General features: G+C 33.4%; 1 protein-coding gene across 1 annotated transcript in view; it reads right to left on the bottom strand.

Annotated features, from left to right (window-relative positions):
- LOC140162539 (uncharacterized) overlaps positions 1–17,464 on the bottom strand; it is a 38,868-nt gene that overhangs the window by 12,309 nt on the left and 9,095 nt on the right. Inside the window, exons 2-3 of the mRNA XM_072185789.1 lie at positions 14,442–14,736; positions 13,534–13,730 (exon numbers count right to left, since the gene is read on the bottom strand). Coding sequence (XP_072041890.1) covers positions 13,557–13,730; positions 14,442–14,736 — 469 coding nt within the window. The 3' untranslated portion in view covers positions 13,534–13,556. The remainder of the gene's footprint in view (positions 1–13,533; positions 13,731–14,441; positions 14,737–17,464) is intronic.

The following is a 17,464-nucleotide window of genomic DNA, read 5'->3' as shown; positions in this document are numbered from 1 at the left end:
AAAGCAAACAATAATTACACGGTGACAGACATTATTTACATGCATATGAAAGAAAAATCAACAATTTAGATTAATAGAGAAACATTATGTATCAGAATGCATATTATACCTGAGTTTGAGAGCAATATAAATAAACTCTGAAAGTGTTTGAATAACATTAATATCTTCATTTTTCATCAAAGAGATAAACTTATATAATGATGGATTGACTCTATAAAAAACAGGAATGTACTTATCTCTTAAAATCCGAAAAAAGGGACATACCAAAACAAAGTGATATTCATCTTCAACACTACCATCATTGCACAATTCGCAAAACCTCTCCTCGGCGTTTATTTTATTCCACCTGCCAGTTTCAATTCTGAGAGGGTGATCGGAACATCTTAATTTTGCCATGGCCCTTCTTTTACCAAAATTTCTAATCAATAATAAGTACCTTTCAGGAGCAAGGAGTGATTTGAACTGAATGTAGGTTCTTAATTTATTCCTTGAACTCATATCAGAAAACCAATTTTGAAAGGAAATATCTCTAATTCTGGTGGCAAAAATATTCAAAAATAATTTTGAATCACCAACATCTTGAGTTTGCCACACTACACCGAAACCAGACGTCTGCAATAAGTGTTTTATATTTGTAGTCCAATTTGTCATACCACGTTGATCTAAATTAACTATAAAGTTATTCCCTCACAGCATATTTGCGCTTTGGATACAGTCTCTCTTTTCGCCACTGCTTCTTGGTTTTTAATTTCTTTTCACGTGGCGTCAGCGCCTCACGCATGGCCCTGGTCTTCTTTGGTCTCAGATCTAAAGGCTTGTATTTCTTGCCCTTGTAGAATTTGCGGAGATTCTCCTTCAGAGTTTGATGGATTAAGTGTTTTTATGTTAATTGGTTATGAAAGGTATTAAGAAAATTAATGCGTTTTCCAAAAGTTCGAATGTAAATTACATTAGTCTTAGTACAAGTCTTTGGGCTTGATTGTCACAGCATACAAAAAACACTTTAAAAGTGCATGTTTTGGTCCTTATATTTGGCCAAATATTAAAATTTGACTTTCATTTCCAGTTAGAACTAAAAGATTAGGATTTAGCTATGTTTCATTTGGCAAAACAAGATAATATTTTTTATCCCAAACAATTGGTTTAGGATTTTCCAGGAATTGGAAGTAGTATGAGCACAAGCACCGATTAGTTTTGAGTGCATACATGTATCATGTAAAACACAAATACTTCCAATTTTTGCCACATGCACATCCAGTACGAGTTCTCTTAGTTTTAATTCTGTGGGGTTAACAGATCTCTATATGTCCCTTTAATATAATAACATGGCTCAATAAATAACCAATTAAAACCACATGTGAAATTGAAACTACATGTAGTGCATTGACATTGTGCAGCTTGTTTTGAACCGAAGAAAGAACCCGGTCCGTTCAACACGGTGAGAACTCACCCCGATCTGGCCTAACTAGAATGGAAACATTATATTGTGAATTTACCAAAATCGAATGGATTTTGATACGAGATAGTATTAAGGTTAGCCGAGAGTTTTTCATGCGCTTGATTTCAGAGGGGCGTAAGTTCATAACAGAAACAGCCATGCAGAAAATTCACAAGCGTACCGGGACGTAGGCCTACTTATAATAGAATATCGATCCACGGTCAAGACATGAAAAGGCTATGAAACTTGGCTTAGCTCGTGCGATGCCCGGAGCTCGTGTGTCGGGGGTGTCATGAGGGCGGCATGCGGGTCGGATGCCGGGGGCACAAGCCGTTTCGGCAATTTTCATAAGGATTTTATAAATTTTAAAATTGATTTGGGGCACTTCGTCAAGCTACGCCCTGGAAAATTGGTTGATTTTGAATTTATAGCCTTGATAAATCAATGCTGCTATTGCTGTAATAGGGTACAACAATAACATCAACAACAATATCAAAAAGCAATTATTTGCAAATCGAATTTGGGAAGAATATTCAACAAGACAGACTTAGCAGGCCTACAAATTTCTGAATTATATAAAGTGAAAAACAATCAATCACGATTCACTGCAGTCAGCGAATCAATCAAATAAAACTAAAAAGAAAGGAGCAAGAAAGAATAAAGAAATAGTGAAAAGAGAAAGAAAAGAGAGAGAAAGAAAGAGAGAGAGAGAGAAAGAAAAAGAACGAAAAAGAAAGAAAGAAATGAAAAAAAAAAAGAAACGAAAAAAGAAAAGGAGAAAGAAAAGAGGAAAGAAAGGAAGTAAAAATGAGAAAAGAGAAAAAAAAAAAAGAAAATTCAGCCACACGGGACTCGAACCAACAAAAATGTTTCATAACAGATCCCCAGTCCAACGCTCTATCCACTCGGCCATACATCAGCTTACGCAATTGCTTGTTCCCGAAGCGGATATATAACTATAATTGGATACAATTATGTGATTACAATCGCGTCCGCACAATGGCTCTTAGAATAAACATGCATGTCGGCGCTGAAATTTTGAACGAACTGATGGAGGAAAAACCTCGTTTTTTGCAATACTAGCTTCAATTTGGAGTGAAAATCAAATGGGATAGCAATTGGCAGAATGTTGAGAAATAATGTAGGTATTCAGATGTCTAAATTAACGTCCCGTAATTCAGATATCAATAATGTAACAAAACAGTGTTTTGTGGTACAAGATTCTCGAAAATTGTTCCCAAAAACGGGCTAATAAAATTTAATCGGTACTGTAATTTGTTCTTCCCCATGGCAACATTATTTCTTTGGTCGATTTGTAGTACAATACAAAAAAAGAGAAAATAATCACTCGGCGTGGTTTTATACAGAGCGAACATTTGAAAAAAACTGCATGGAACGCGTTTTTGATCTTTTGAACATGGTGCGTAAAAATGATTTAAACGAAGGATTTTCAAACGGATTCTAAAAATTTGTATAAACACACAAAAACAATGTAAAGATACATCCATGCACCAACATTTGACTCACTGCGATATTTGATTACTGAGAAAACGCGGTTTTAGAGAACAACTTTATACGTCTTTTATACGTTTTTTATACGTTTCTTCGTGTAACCTTAAAATCTATAATTACTGTTATTTAGCCAGAAAACTGTATTTAGCCAGAAAACTATCAGTGATCCAATCTCAAACAATTAAAATTGGTAGATAGCTTAAATCCATAATATACTATTTCTGTAAAATTTTAATTTTGTTATTCTTTACCAAAAATGATGAAATAATATTAGCAATTATGACTGTCATGATGGATTTTTGTCAATTTTAAGCCAAAATAATTAAATTATCCATGTGGAGCAAAATTTGGGACTCAATGTCATAATTAAAACATTAATTCAGAATGGCTCTGTTGTCCTACACATGTACAAACACAACAAAGTTGGCTGATTCCATTTAGATTTTTTTTAGATATAAAATCCAGTTTGAAAACAAATGATCAATTTCATTTTAAAAGATTGTACACAGCTTTAATTCGCCAGCAAAGTGTTACATGTACGTGTAATCCGATTATCACTATGCCAACTAGATCATGCTTTTAAATCCTGCACCACAATCAAAATGATCACAACACAAAGTGTAAGACATGTAATATAAATTCCAAAAGGTGCATGATCCAGTTACCAGGGAGTTATGTAACCACTTTGCTGGCGAATAGGGAAGGATATTAATTAATGAAATTATTGTCAATGCAAAAACCGGACCAAGAGGAAGCATTTTCAGCCATGTTGATGAATCTCCATTCAATTGCATACAGCTACATGTGTCGGTATGGACAAACTCCCCCAAAATGTGACATACCCTTTTTTGTTTGTTGGGGGGCAAAACTAAATATTTCCTCCTGGTTTTGGTGGTCATGGTGGTCGGGGAAAAAAGTGTTTTGGCCTGGAGGCTTTCCGACTCGTAACAGTGCTTCTTTCCTTTTTTCTTCCCTTTCTTTTCCTTTTTTCTCCTTCCCTGTTTCCTTTTTCTTTGCCTTCCCGATTTTCTCTGACGATATTTTGTCAGGGGGCACTTCCCCCTGCTGGCTGCACCACTGTGTGATGGCAATTAAATGTGTGACCATCCAGCACAACTGAACCCTGAAGTCGCCAATCATCATTTTTGAGATATTCAACCAAAATATTCTGCTTGAAATTAGCTTTAAAATGATGTATATCATGTCCATAGTACTTGACATTTAAGTAGTGAAAAATCAATAAAACAGTCAATAAATTCTTTGTTTCCTATTGTTTATTGTTAAGTTCAATAGAGTATATCTCAATAGTGGCACTGGAGACATCCGGGCTCAGTTGTGGTGGATAGTCACATATATGAAAGATTGGACTATTCCAGTTGAAAGCCATACACCCTCTGTGGAAGACATGACCTTAATCTTCCACAAAGGGAGTGTGAATTTCAAATGAGGTTACCTGAATGTGGGAGATTATGGTCATGTCTTTCACAGAGGGTGTATGGATTTCAAGTGGAATAGCCCAATATATGAAAGTGCATGGAACTTACTTTGGACTCGCATCGTTTGATTTCGTTGAATTTATCTTGGGCTCTATACCGGGATTTATAATATTTATTAATGTCGCTTTGGACAATAAAGGTGAAGAAAGTCAACCTGGGAACGAATTGGAACACCCTGGATTAGCATTCGAATTATGTGCATGGAACTTATTTCGGACTCGCATCGTTTTATTTCGCTGAACTTAACTTGGACTATATACCGGGATTTTTAAATATTTATTATGTTGCTTTGGGCAATTACGGTGAAGAAAGTCAACCTGAAGAACGAAAGTGTTTTCTATTGGATTTTGGTAAGCAAATCGTTTGTTTAGAAAATGACTGTATTAAAATACCGCTACATCGTTTTGCTGGTATGGAATTGCATTGACATTTCGCTAAAGACTTTAAATAGTGAAGTCCGTGCTTGCACGGGATTCGGACTGATAATGTGATATAAATGCGGTCTGGATTCCGCTTTGAAGACTGTGTTGATAAAAGAATTTGAACACCTGTGTTATTTATTTAACTCTGCCGGTAATAGTTTTTGTGGTAGTAGTTGTTTTTGATAACCTTTTTGGTAGTAAATTGATTCGATCCCGAGGAAAAAAGAATGCTCGGTTTTTGTGTGAGGAGTAGGCCTACCCTAACAATGGTACGCATACGGTGCCCGTTTATTGTGCCCGAAATTTGCTGGCAAGTAATCCCTGGAGTGAGCCCGCCGAAAGTTGGGTGTGACTTGAGGTACCATCTAGCATAACACTCGCCTCGTGCCGGAGGCATCCTGTTTGGGGTTTTTTTTCGAGTATGGCGTCAGTTAGAAAATCGGAGCGGTCGAGAGCAATCTTCGATTTCTGGCCAATTATTGTTAAGTGTATTTTGTGTAAATATATTTCCTATAAAAACCTCTTGCATATATATGAATGTTTTATGTGTTACCGAAATGTAAACGATATTAGTGAAGCTGACATACAATATTATTATATATTGTTTTGCACGATTGAGATGATATTATTATGTATAAGGATTCATGGATGACAATAATTTAAACTTGAGTTCATTGTCATTGAATGTCAAAGGTATTCGTAGTACTAATAAGCGCAGAAAAATTCTCGAGTGGTTGAAAAGAAAACACTGTGACATCTATATGCTTCAGGAGACATTTTGTACTAAAGAAATGGAAAAATATTTTAAGTTTCATTGGGAGGGGGATACAATTTTCTCCCATGGATCAAACCATAGTAGGGGAGTGACCATTTTGTTTCGCAAGGGATTTGAGTATGATATAATTTCCAAGTATGTGGATGTCGAAGGAAGATATATTATTTTAGATATGAGGATTCAGGGCACACCAATTTTGTTAGTTAATATTTATGCTCCTTGTCATAAGAATAAAGATCAAGTGCCATTTTATAATAGATTGACAAATACCCTGTTTGATTTATATAATGAGGACAAATTCTTAATTATAGGGGGCGATATGAATATTTTAATGAATTTTAATTTGGACAGACAAGGTGGGAATGTTAGAAGTGACTCTGCTGCTGTTGATACCGTTAATGATATGTTACAAAAATTTAACTTGGTGGACATTTGGAGATTGCGGAATCCAAATTTAAGGAAATATACATGGCGTCAAACAAATCCACTCATCCAAAGTCGTTTGGACTACTGGTTTATTTCAGACAAATTTCAAGACTCAGTTAAAGTATGTGATATTTGTCCTGCCATCAATACTGACCATTCATATGTCTATTTAAAACTCAATTCAGATCTGAGTAAGAGTAAGTATGGCCCATCATATTGGAAATTTAATGATTCTTTGTGTGAGGATGTTATTTATTGTAATAAACTTAAGGAGAAGAAATTGGAGTGGATTAATAAGTATGATACTATAAATGATCATAGAGTACTTTGGGAGTTAATTAAATTTGAAATTCGATGTTTTACACAAAAGTATTGTAAGGATAAGGCACGAGAAACAACGGTAAGAATTAAAGAGTTGGAGAAAAAATTTAAGATTGCAGAAGATTTGCTAAACAGCGATCCTACTGACGAGGCAAAAACTAGTTGGGAGAACATCAAATCTGAGATCGATGAACATTATGCCTCAGTCACACAGGGTATTGTAATAAGATCAAGAGCTGACTGGGTTGAAAAAGGGGAGAAAAATAACAAATATTTCCTCAATCTTGAAAAAACTAATAAGGTTAAAAGCACTGTTAGATGTGTCCTTAATGATGATGGTACAGAGTGTGTAGATAACTGAAAGTATTCTAAAAGAAATTAAGAAATTTTACTCTACATTGTATTCTCCAAAGGAAGTGGATTTTAATACACCTCATGCTCATGAATTTTTGAACAGTCCATATATTACTAAATTATCTGATGATGATAGTAACATGTGTGAGGGAGAACTGTCCTATGATGAGTGTTATAAGATACTTTGTAAAATGAAAATTGGTAAATCACCTGGCAATGATGGTCTTTCTGTATTATTTTATAAAACATTTTGGGTAGAATTTGGTGTGTATTTAGTTAATTGTTTAAGAGCTCTTGAACATAATTTTTTAGAAGTGGTTCTATACCTCAAAAAATAGATTTTTCTGATATTTTGTGCAATGATGCATGTTAGGGTGTTGACTACTTGTGTGACTAAAAAATTCAAAAAATCGGCTCGTTGCCATGGAAACGGCCAAACCCAGATTCTGTCATTTTGGGCCAAATTGGCAGTGAAATTAGTGAAAAAACATGTTATTTCAAGTGTTCGCTGCAACTAAGCCATATAATGCTGGTACATTACATTAAGTTCTTGTAAAAGGACATCTATTCATCTGATGATCAGCATATTTAGAGGTCAATAAGTTATTCTTAAGGTTACGTGCAGAGCCCATCTGCCAGGTGTATTTTCACTTTTTCATAAAATGTCATTTTAGCACCTAAAATATCATCATGAAAATCAACAACCCGGTGTTCCCAGGGTTTTGTCCATACTAGTGTGGGTAGCACAAGCTAGGTTCTTTACATTTTAATAAAAATCAGCTTGGGCAAATGTTACTTCTAAATACAGTGTTGCCAGAAAAACCGGTCTTTTTGCAAATTGACATTTTGTCAAATTACGCCTTTTTGTCACAATTTTGTGCATTTTGACAAATATTTTCCTTCAAGGTGAATCCAAACAACACTTTTTCGTCTTTGCAAATATCTAAATACTGAAAATTCAAAATTAGTGTTGCCAGAGTTCTTGATAAAACACCCAATATTAGTATTTTACTGATAGTATGATTTGTTGTTGATGGTTTGATTGGGAAATGCTTATTTCTAATTTTCATACATCGAATGTACATCGATAGATTGTTATATGAATGTTTAAACACCTGAGCACAAAGTAAGTGTTGCCAGAATTCTTGATAAAACACCCAAAATCATAATGCCATGATCCAGTCCTCTCACGCTAAAGTTGACAACGTCAAAATTTGGTTTACTATCATCAATAGCTTATCCTAAAAAGCGTATTCAAATTTTAAAAACCCCACGGTTCTAGTATTATCTAGTACAAAGTTATAGTCAGGGTAATTATGGGTATTAATTTTGTTCTTTGTTTTCTATTGAATTTTGAACTGGTCACTCAAACCTTACTGGACTGGATCAATAATAATCAAAAATATTGATATCAATTTCAGCAATAATTAAAAAATATATAAATATCGATATCAATAATAAACAAAAATATTATCATCAATATCAAAAATATTAACATCAATAATATCAATAATAATCAAAAATATTAACATCAATATCAATAATTATCAAAAATATTAATACTAATATCAATATAATCAAAAATATTAATATCAAAAATAATCAAAAATATAAATATCAATTTCAATAATAATCAAGAATATTAATATCAATATCAATAATAATCAAAAATATTAATATGAATAATAATCAAAAATATATATATCAATATCAATAATAATCAAAAATATCAATATCAATAATAATCAAAAATATTGATATCAATTTCAGTAATAATTAAAAAAATATAAATATTAATATCAATATCAATTATAATCAAAAATAATGATATCAATTTCAGTAATAATTAAAAAATATATATATATCGTTATATCAATAATAAACGAAAATATTATCATCAATATCAAAAATAAACAAAAACATTGACATCAATAATATCAATAATAATCAAAAATATTAATATCAATATCAATAATTATCAAAAATATTAATATTAATATCAAAAATAATCAAAAATATAAATATCAATATCAATAATAATCAAAAATATTAATATCCATATCAATAATAATCAAAATATTAATATCTATATCAATAATAATGAGAAATATTAATATCAAAATCAATAATGATCAAATATATTAACATCAATATCAATAAAAATAAAAATATTAATATCGATATCAATAATCAAAATATTAATATGAATATGAATAATAATCAAAATATTAATATCAATATCAATAATAATCAAAAATAGTAATACTAATATCAATTTTAAAATATTAAGATTTTGATATTGTTGATATTGATATTAATATTTTTGATTATTATTGATATTAATATTTTGCTTATTATTGATATTGATATAAATATTTGTGACTGTTATTGATATTGATGTTAATATTTTTGATTATTATTGATATTGATAGTTTTGTTTATTAGTGTTATTGATATTGGTATTAATATTTTTAAATATTATTGATATATTGATGTGAATATTTTTGATTATTATTGATATTAACCCTAGAACTACTGTAAGTACCACCCCAAGATTTCTTATCCGTCATAAAAAAATGCGCGCATTTACGCCCCGACCTAAACTAATCATAGATCCATCCTTTGCGCTTATTTTAGTGTAAAAATATTTACCAGCACCTTACCTGGGGGTAGGACCGGCTGTCAAAGATGACCATAGAGGGGGTGTTGGTGAGGGCCACCAATGGTTTCTACAGTAAAATAAATTATTTTCATTTCGCTCATGTAAAATTATTATAAGCTATTGACTTTTTACTTGTTAGTTTGAGGAGAAAATTCGGTCAAATTGCATTTTTTGTAGAATTTTAGCCGAAAATCAATTTTGCCAATACTTTTGTAAATAGCTGAAATTTTCCAAATTTGCATGGGCGCCCTCACATTATGACGTCACAGCGACATTATATGAGAGGAATGTTTGTACTTATTGGTATCACTGGGGTAGAGGAGACCCATAGCTATACATTGATTCCAAATATAACGGTATATGACGTTTATAATTGAAAATTAGGGGGTTGCAACCCCCCTTCGTAGTCCGTGTTACAAAATATGGCTCAGTAGTTCTCAGTAGGGTTAATGTTAATATGTTTGATGATTGTTGATAATGATGTTAATATATTTGATATTATTAATATTATTGATGATAGTAAACCAAATTGATGTTAATACTTTTGATTATTATTTGTATCGATATTAATAGTTTTGATTAGTAATGATAATGATGTTAATAGGCCTACATTTATATTATTATTAACATTGATGATAGTAAAAAAAATTGATGTTGGATCATAGCACATAAATATATATATATATGATTTTGGGTGTTTTATCAAGAATTCTAGCAACACTTACTTTGTGCTCAGGTGTTTAAACATTCATATAACAATCTATACTATGTACATTCGATGTATGAAAATTAGAAATAAGCATTTCCTAACCAAACCATCAACACAAAATCAATAAAATGCTAATATTGGGTGTTTTATCAAGAATTCTGGCAACACTAATTTTGAATTTTCAGTGTTTAGATATTTACAAAGACGAAAAAGTGTTGTTTGGATTCACCTTGAAGGAAAATATTTGTCAAAATGCACAAAATTGTGACAAAAGGTGTAATTTGACAAAATGTCAATTTGCAAAAATACCGGTTTTTCTGGCAACACTGTATTTAGAAGTAACATTTGCCCAAGCTGATTTTTATTAAAATGTAAAGTACCTAGCTTGTACTACCCACACTAGAATGGACAAAATCCTGGGAACACCGGGTTGTTGATTTTCATGATGATATTTTAGGTGCTAAAATGACATTTTATGAAAAAGTGAAAATACACCTGACAGATGGGCTCTGCACGCACCCTTAAGAATAACTTATTGACCTCTAAATATGCTGATCATCAGATGAATAGATGTCCTTTCACAAGAACTTAATGTGATGTACCAGCAATATATGGCTTAGATACAGCGAACACTTGAAATAACATGTTTTTCACTAATTTCACTGCCAATTTGGCCCAAAATGACAGAATCTGGGTTTTGGCTGTTTCCATGGCAACGAGCCGATTTTTGAATTTTTTTAGTCACACAAGTAGTCAACACCCTAACATGCATCATTGCACAAAATATCAGAAAAATCTATTTTTTGAGGTATAGAGCCACTTCTAAAAAATTATGTTCAAGAGCTCTTAAATGCTAATTATCGTATGGGTGAACTTTCAAATTCACAAAAGCAAGGAGTTATTACACTCATTTTAAAAGATGGTAAGGATAAACGCCGTGTTGAAAATTATAGGCCTATAACACTCCTTAATGTTGATTTAAAAATAGGTTCCAGAGCTGTCGCTGAACGTATCGCCATGGTAACACCCAAGCTAATTGGCCCATATCAGTCTGCTTTTGTTGAGGGAAGGTACATTGGGGACTCTGTCAGGACTGTCGCAGATATGTTGTATTATACAAAAGATAAGAACATCCCTGGCATTTTAATGTGTATTGACTTCGAGAAGGCGTATGATTCAATTGACCATGAATTTTTGCATAAGGTTATGAAAGCATTCAATTTTGGAATCTCCATTCAAAAATGGGTTAAGACCTTCTATACCAATATCACCAGTTGTGTAATGAACAATGGAATGTCAACTGGGTACTTCCCCATTCAAGGGCGATGCGCTCAGCTGTCAGCTCTTTAATCTGGTTCTTCAAATTCTATGCATTCAGTTATACAATAGAGATGATATCAAGGGTATTCAAGTGGGTCCAAACACACAGGTGAAACTCTCTTGTTATGCTGATGATATGTGTTTATTTTTAAATGGAGTTAATGATGTTACATGTGTATTGCAGGTACTAAGGGATTATCAATCCCTCTCGAGTTTAAAAGTTAATTATCATAAAATGGAAGCAATGTGGCTGGGATGTATGCGCAATAGTACGACAAAACCAGGGGATGTTCAATGGACAAATATTGTAAAGGTGTTGGGCATTTATTTTACGTATGATGATAATGCAATGGTTAATTTGAATTACAATGAGAAACTTAAGTCTCTTACTTAAATGTTTGAATATGTGGAGAATGAGGGATCTTTCTGTTATGGGAAAAATTGTTATCGTGAAAACATTTGGGTTATCTAAATTTTTGTACACTTCAGTCCATGATTGGAATGCCAAATAAGATTCAAAAGAAGGTGAATGAAATTATTTATCAGTTCATTTGGAGTGGTCCAGATAAGATAAAACGCTCTGTAAGTTGTAGAAAGTTGAATGAAGGTGGATTGAATATGGTCGATTTAAAATCAAGGGTCAATACTCAATCTGTTATGTGGCTCAAACGCTTGGTGATGCCAAATGAGGCTGGCTGGAAATATATCCTTTTATCTTACTTGAATAAATTTGGGGGACAAAATATTCTCAATTGTAGTTACGATCCCAAATCACTATTTGGTATACTTCCTCCATTTTATTTTCAGTGTTTTTTATTGTGGTCTAACCTTAGTTTAAATAACCCAAAAAATGCTAAAGAGGTGTGTCAACAAGTTATTTGGAATAATAGATTTATTCTCATTGGAAATCAGTCTGTTTATTATGCAAAATTTGAGGAAGCAGGTTTCCACACAATATATGATTTCTTTGATGATAATGGTTATATAAAGAAGCCTGACTTACTTGGTGGGTGCAACTTTAGCGGCATTGATATTATTAAGTGGTATGGTCTTACTGATGCAATTCCTAAACATTGGCGTGATATGATCCGAAATGAAGGTATTTTTAGACCTAATAATATTGATGAGGGCTTGACCCTATCAAATGGCACAACACCAATACCACTTATCAAATTAAGATCAAAATATATTTATTCTTGTTTCATTGATGATATCAAGAAAGAACCAGTGAGTCAGTCTTCTTTGAAAAGAGTATACAATCTTTCTGACAGTGAGTGTTGTAAAATTTTTATTTTGCCATTCAAAACTACTCTTAATTCAAAATTGAGGTGGTTTCAGTATAGAATTATCCATAACATCCTTCCAACAAACGCCTGGCTTGTTAAGATTAATTTGAAGGACATTGATGTATGTACGTTCTGTCATAAAGAAAGGGAAACTATTACACACATTTTTGCATATTGTGAAGTTGTTAATTTATTGTGGCAAACAGTTAAGGAATATTTTGATGTGATACCTGACCTTACAGCTTTTATTAAATTGTATGGTCTTATTGATACAGATTCGGAGGATTCTCTAATAATCAACCAAATCATTCTCATTGTGAAATATTATGTTTATAAATGTAAATGGGATGAGTCTAGATTGTCTTTTAATGCTGTTAAAAATATGATTGCTGATGTAGAAAAACTTGAGAATTATTGTGCTAAAAGAAACTGTAAAGAAGAATTTCACTTGAATAAGTGGAGCCCTATCATACATTTGATTTGAATATTGAATTCGTTGCTGGGTGGACGTGGTGGCGTGATACAGCTTCAATGGTCGTTGAAGGGACACAGTGAGGTATCGGCTTATATCTTTTACCTGATGCGTCACTGTGTAAATTCAGCGACTGGATCGCTTTTACGCCGCGCGCGTCTTTTCGGCGATGAATTAGTCTTATTGTTATCTCATTAATTGATTTTTAAATTTCGGTAACGTATATTTGTAATGTATTTGTAATATCATTTCCCATGTTTTAATGTGCCATTTTGTTGCAAAAGGAAAATAAAAGCCCTGTTTGGGGCATGAGAAACAAAAATATATGAAAGTGACCTACCGTATCATCCCCATCTGTACAGTTCACAACGCATGAAAATTGGCTGTCCACGTCCCATTTTCCTTAAGAACCGGGTCGCTGAAATACTTGAAGTACGCACAGCTTGTTGGTGGTGGTGGTGGTGGTGTTGTTGGTGTTTCTAGATCTCGACGAAATCGCTGATTTGGATCTTCTGGCGGAGTAGGTGTCGTCACTATCTAATATGATTTTAAAATGTAGAAGATGTTAGGGTATAAGACTAAGCATTTTGAAATTGACAGAGACATTATTCTTGAATTACAAGTACTTATTCATCGGCACATTGAATTGCACCATTAAATATATGCGACCTGCTACAACAAAATGAGAGTAAATTCACAAGTTGGTAGTTTCCAAATGCCCTGGGTACTGCATTGGTTCCTTCATAAATGGCCTATTGTGTCCCATTCACAAAGGTTAAGACATACTTCTGGTTGAACAGGTGCACAGCAAAAAAAGAACTCAGTCAATCAGGGTGTCTGTAATCTACCAATAAAATGATACTACTCACTCAGAAATATTTCAATTCCTATCAGGAATCTTGTTCACTCTGGTACTGGCCAGTGTTTCTAGATGTTTTTAGATCTGGCAACACAAAATTTATGACCAGGTCATAAATTCTCGGCAACAAGAAGGTTTGGTGACGTCATCAATACCAGACAGAATTGTTGCCGGATCTAAAAACATCTAGAAACACCAGTACCAGAGCGAACAAGATTCCTGATAGGAATTGAAATATTTCTGAGTGAGTAGTACTTATCATTTTATTGGAACTGAAAAAGAAACTTTATCAATCTAATAAACTATGAACTATCCTGATGATGAATCTGATTCAAGTGCATGAGTAGCGTATAGGATCTATGCTCAGAGATCTGAACTGGCATTCTTACCTCATCTGTAGTATTAGGCTTTGTCGTTGGTGTAGGCTTTGCTGTGGTAGTCAGAGGTGCGGTGGTAGTATTAGCCGCAGCTGTTGTGGCATTGGTTATAACCGCTGCTGTTGTGGCATTGGTCGGAGCCATTGTTGTCGTGGCATTGGTGGCGGCATTTGTTGTGGATGGAGCCTCGGTTGATGGCAATGGTGTCGGTCCGCAAGCTTCGACATGCAGTACCGAGATTACTGCTACTTTACCGCTAGTAGTACTGTTTATACTCCCTACATAGCATTCTGCATTAACTACATGGCTGAAATGAAATTGGTCATATAAACATTAATTCAGTGGGTGTGTATCATTTTAATACACACGTTTTAGCTATTCTTGACTTATATTTTCTTTTCTTTCATCTTTTTCTGCCTTTTTGTAGTAATTTTTATTGGTGTCAGGACGTTTCGCCCCACACCAGTACATACCACTACCAGTTCGCCCCAATACACGTACATACCGCGACCAGTTCGCCCCAATACACGTACATACCACGACAAGTTCGCCCCCATGGACTCACTGTGTAAACTGTAAAGTGCCGTGAATGCAGTGCATGCGGTCATATGGCCAATCAATACAACTTCCAATTGTTTGCATTTATATTCATGTATTATGGAATAATCAATACGACCTATTCATATAATAATAATTAATACGGTATTATAGTAAAAATTATAGTATTATTATTATTTTCTTATGATAACAATAAAAATAACTATCATTTTAATATTATTAATAGTACTAGTATATATTAATCATATCTTAATTATTATTATATTATTGAATCACTTTACATTGTGTTGTTTAATTTGTTTATTTACTGTAGGCCTATGTCTTTGTAAACAAATTTGGCGGTGTTCTATGAATTTTATGCCATTAAAATGTATTTTTGTATTTTATGAATTTGTCATGTTTTTACAATCCATTGTTCGTAACTAATACAATTTGTATTTTCAGTAGACAGTATGCAGTGCTGTTTTTAAATAAATGTTGAGTATTTGTAACAATTTGGCTGGTGATATATATAAACGTGTAATGCTATGAATTTGTTTAGAAACCCTTGTGATTCAGCCCCGAGATTCAGTTGAGCTGACTATGTTTATGTTATGAAAACATTTTATTTTTGATCATGTACTTTTCCATCCATATGGGTTTTTGTTACTTATCTATTTTATCGAGTATGTTTTTACGACCCGAGAATTACGGGCCGTGTTTTGAAATTGTGACGTAGGCCTATATTGGGAGGCACGCGAAGAAGAAAAAGTTGGGATTTTGTTTGCAAAACTGATTAAAGCCCAGTAGGCCTATTAAAGGAGTGTTTCGTGATCCTAGCAATCTCTTTTTATGACATTATTCAGTAGATATCCACGAAAAAAGCCTATTCCCAAAATTTCAGTTGATTCCGATTTTGCGTTTGCGAGTTATGCACGATTATGTGTATTACACTGCTCCATAGACAATGCGTTGTAATTTCGTTCTGGTGCACCAGAACGAAATTCAAATTTCACGATATCTTTGCAAAACGAATTAATCTGCAAGAAATATTTTGTACATAAACATTATGTAGCCAGAGGTTTCCAGTGATATAAAAATCTCAACTTTTTTTTGAGAAAAGTGGGGGATGAGGCTGTGGATCACGAAATTCCCCTTTAATACGATTTCGGTCAAATTTTAATTTGGTTATCCTTTGGCAAAATATTATTAGTAACGAGCTCCTTTACCCACATCCAAAGACCCGTCCTTCTTTTTTTTTCACATAAAAGGCAAATTTTTGCTCCCAAGACCATTTTGTGGGAAAAGTCCTATATGTTCAGATCTGCAGGCAGCCAAAAGATTTAATGGTGTCTTGCAGTGCATGCAGCATGCGTTTGAACGTACATACATTATTATATATCATCATGCATGGTACTGTATACTTTTAATGTAGGAGTGGGATTTTTGAAGCTCTAGGCATATGGCCCATTTCACGGTTAGGCGCCACTTTTTGATTTTCAACGTATCTGGCCTGGTGTGTAAAAAATAATGGGGTTACAGAATTGACTGTTGGTGATTTTTCATTGTCTCTGTATAGCCTACCTCCACTAGCTTAATCGGCCTTTCTGCTTTTATCTTTCAGGGCTTATTAGGGGTCAGAAGTGGTCAAAAACCACATTTTACTAGCAACCTAAAAACAGATATTTATTTTCCAATGCTGCCACTTTTAACTATGTTGAGCCTACCAGCTGCTTTTGTTGTTTTTATGTAATGAACAAGTTGCACTATACAGCCATACATGAACAAAGTAGTAGTTGTCAGTTAAAAACTAGCATGAGAACCATTTAAATTTCTGAATTCGGATGTGACATTTTCCGTTCACATCTATGTACCTTATTCAATGTGGAATAGATCAACTAATACTTTACATGAATGGCAAACTAGTGTGTTTTAGTAAAGTTCAGAGTCTTGTTACTATTTGTTGAACAAATTACACTTGTTGCTCTTAATACGTAGATACAGCGATATTTTGAATTTTTGCCAACAAATTCCGTTCACAATTTTGTCACATCCGATTAATTTTCCAAATAGTATAATTTATTAACAAATAAGTGGCAGAATTTGTTCTCCTTGATTTTTAAAAATCTCCTGCTATGAGCTATCTAATGACACCATTTAATGAAAACTCCTTCATCAACTTAGCTTGCAGATGTCATTTCAAAGTTTCCGTTCACATGTGTCACATCCATGGTACCTGTCACATCCAAAATAGTTTCTTCAAATAACTAAGACAGGAATGGGACTAGGATGCCAGTTTGAAGTTATTTCATTACAGGTTTGTGGGTGATCAAAAGGCACAATAAGTTTTTAATTCAGCATGCCTTCTTTAATTGTGACAGGAGATTCAAAAAGCTTCAATTTCCGTTCACATGTCACATCCTAAAAATTAGTAGTTTTTAGGCCAAAATACTTAAACAACATGATATTTGACTTTCTAAAATAGGTTTATTATTTCA

The sequence above is a fragment of the Amphiura filiformis genome, chromosome 10, assembly GCF_039555335.1.
Source record: "Amphiura filiformis chromosome 10, Afil_fr2py, whole genome shotgun sequence".
Lineage (NCBI taxonomy): Eukaryota > Metazoa > Echinodermata > Ophiuroidea > Amphilepidida > Amphiuridae > Amphiura > Amphiura filiformis.
This window is presented reverse-complemented; position numbering and strand designations above follow the sequence as displayed.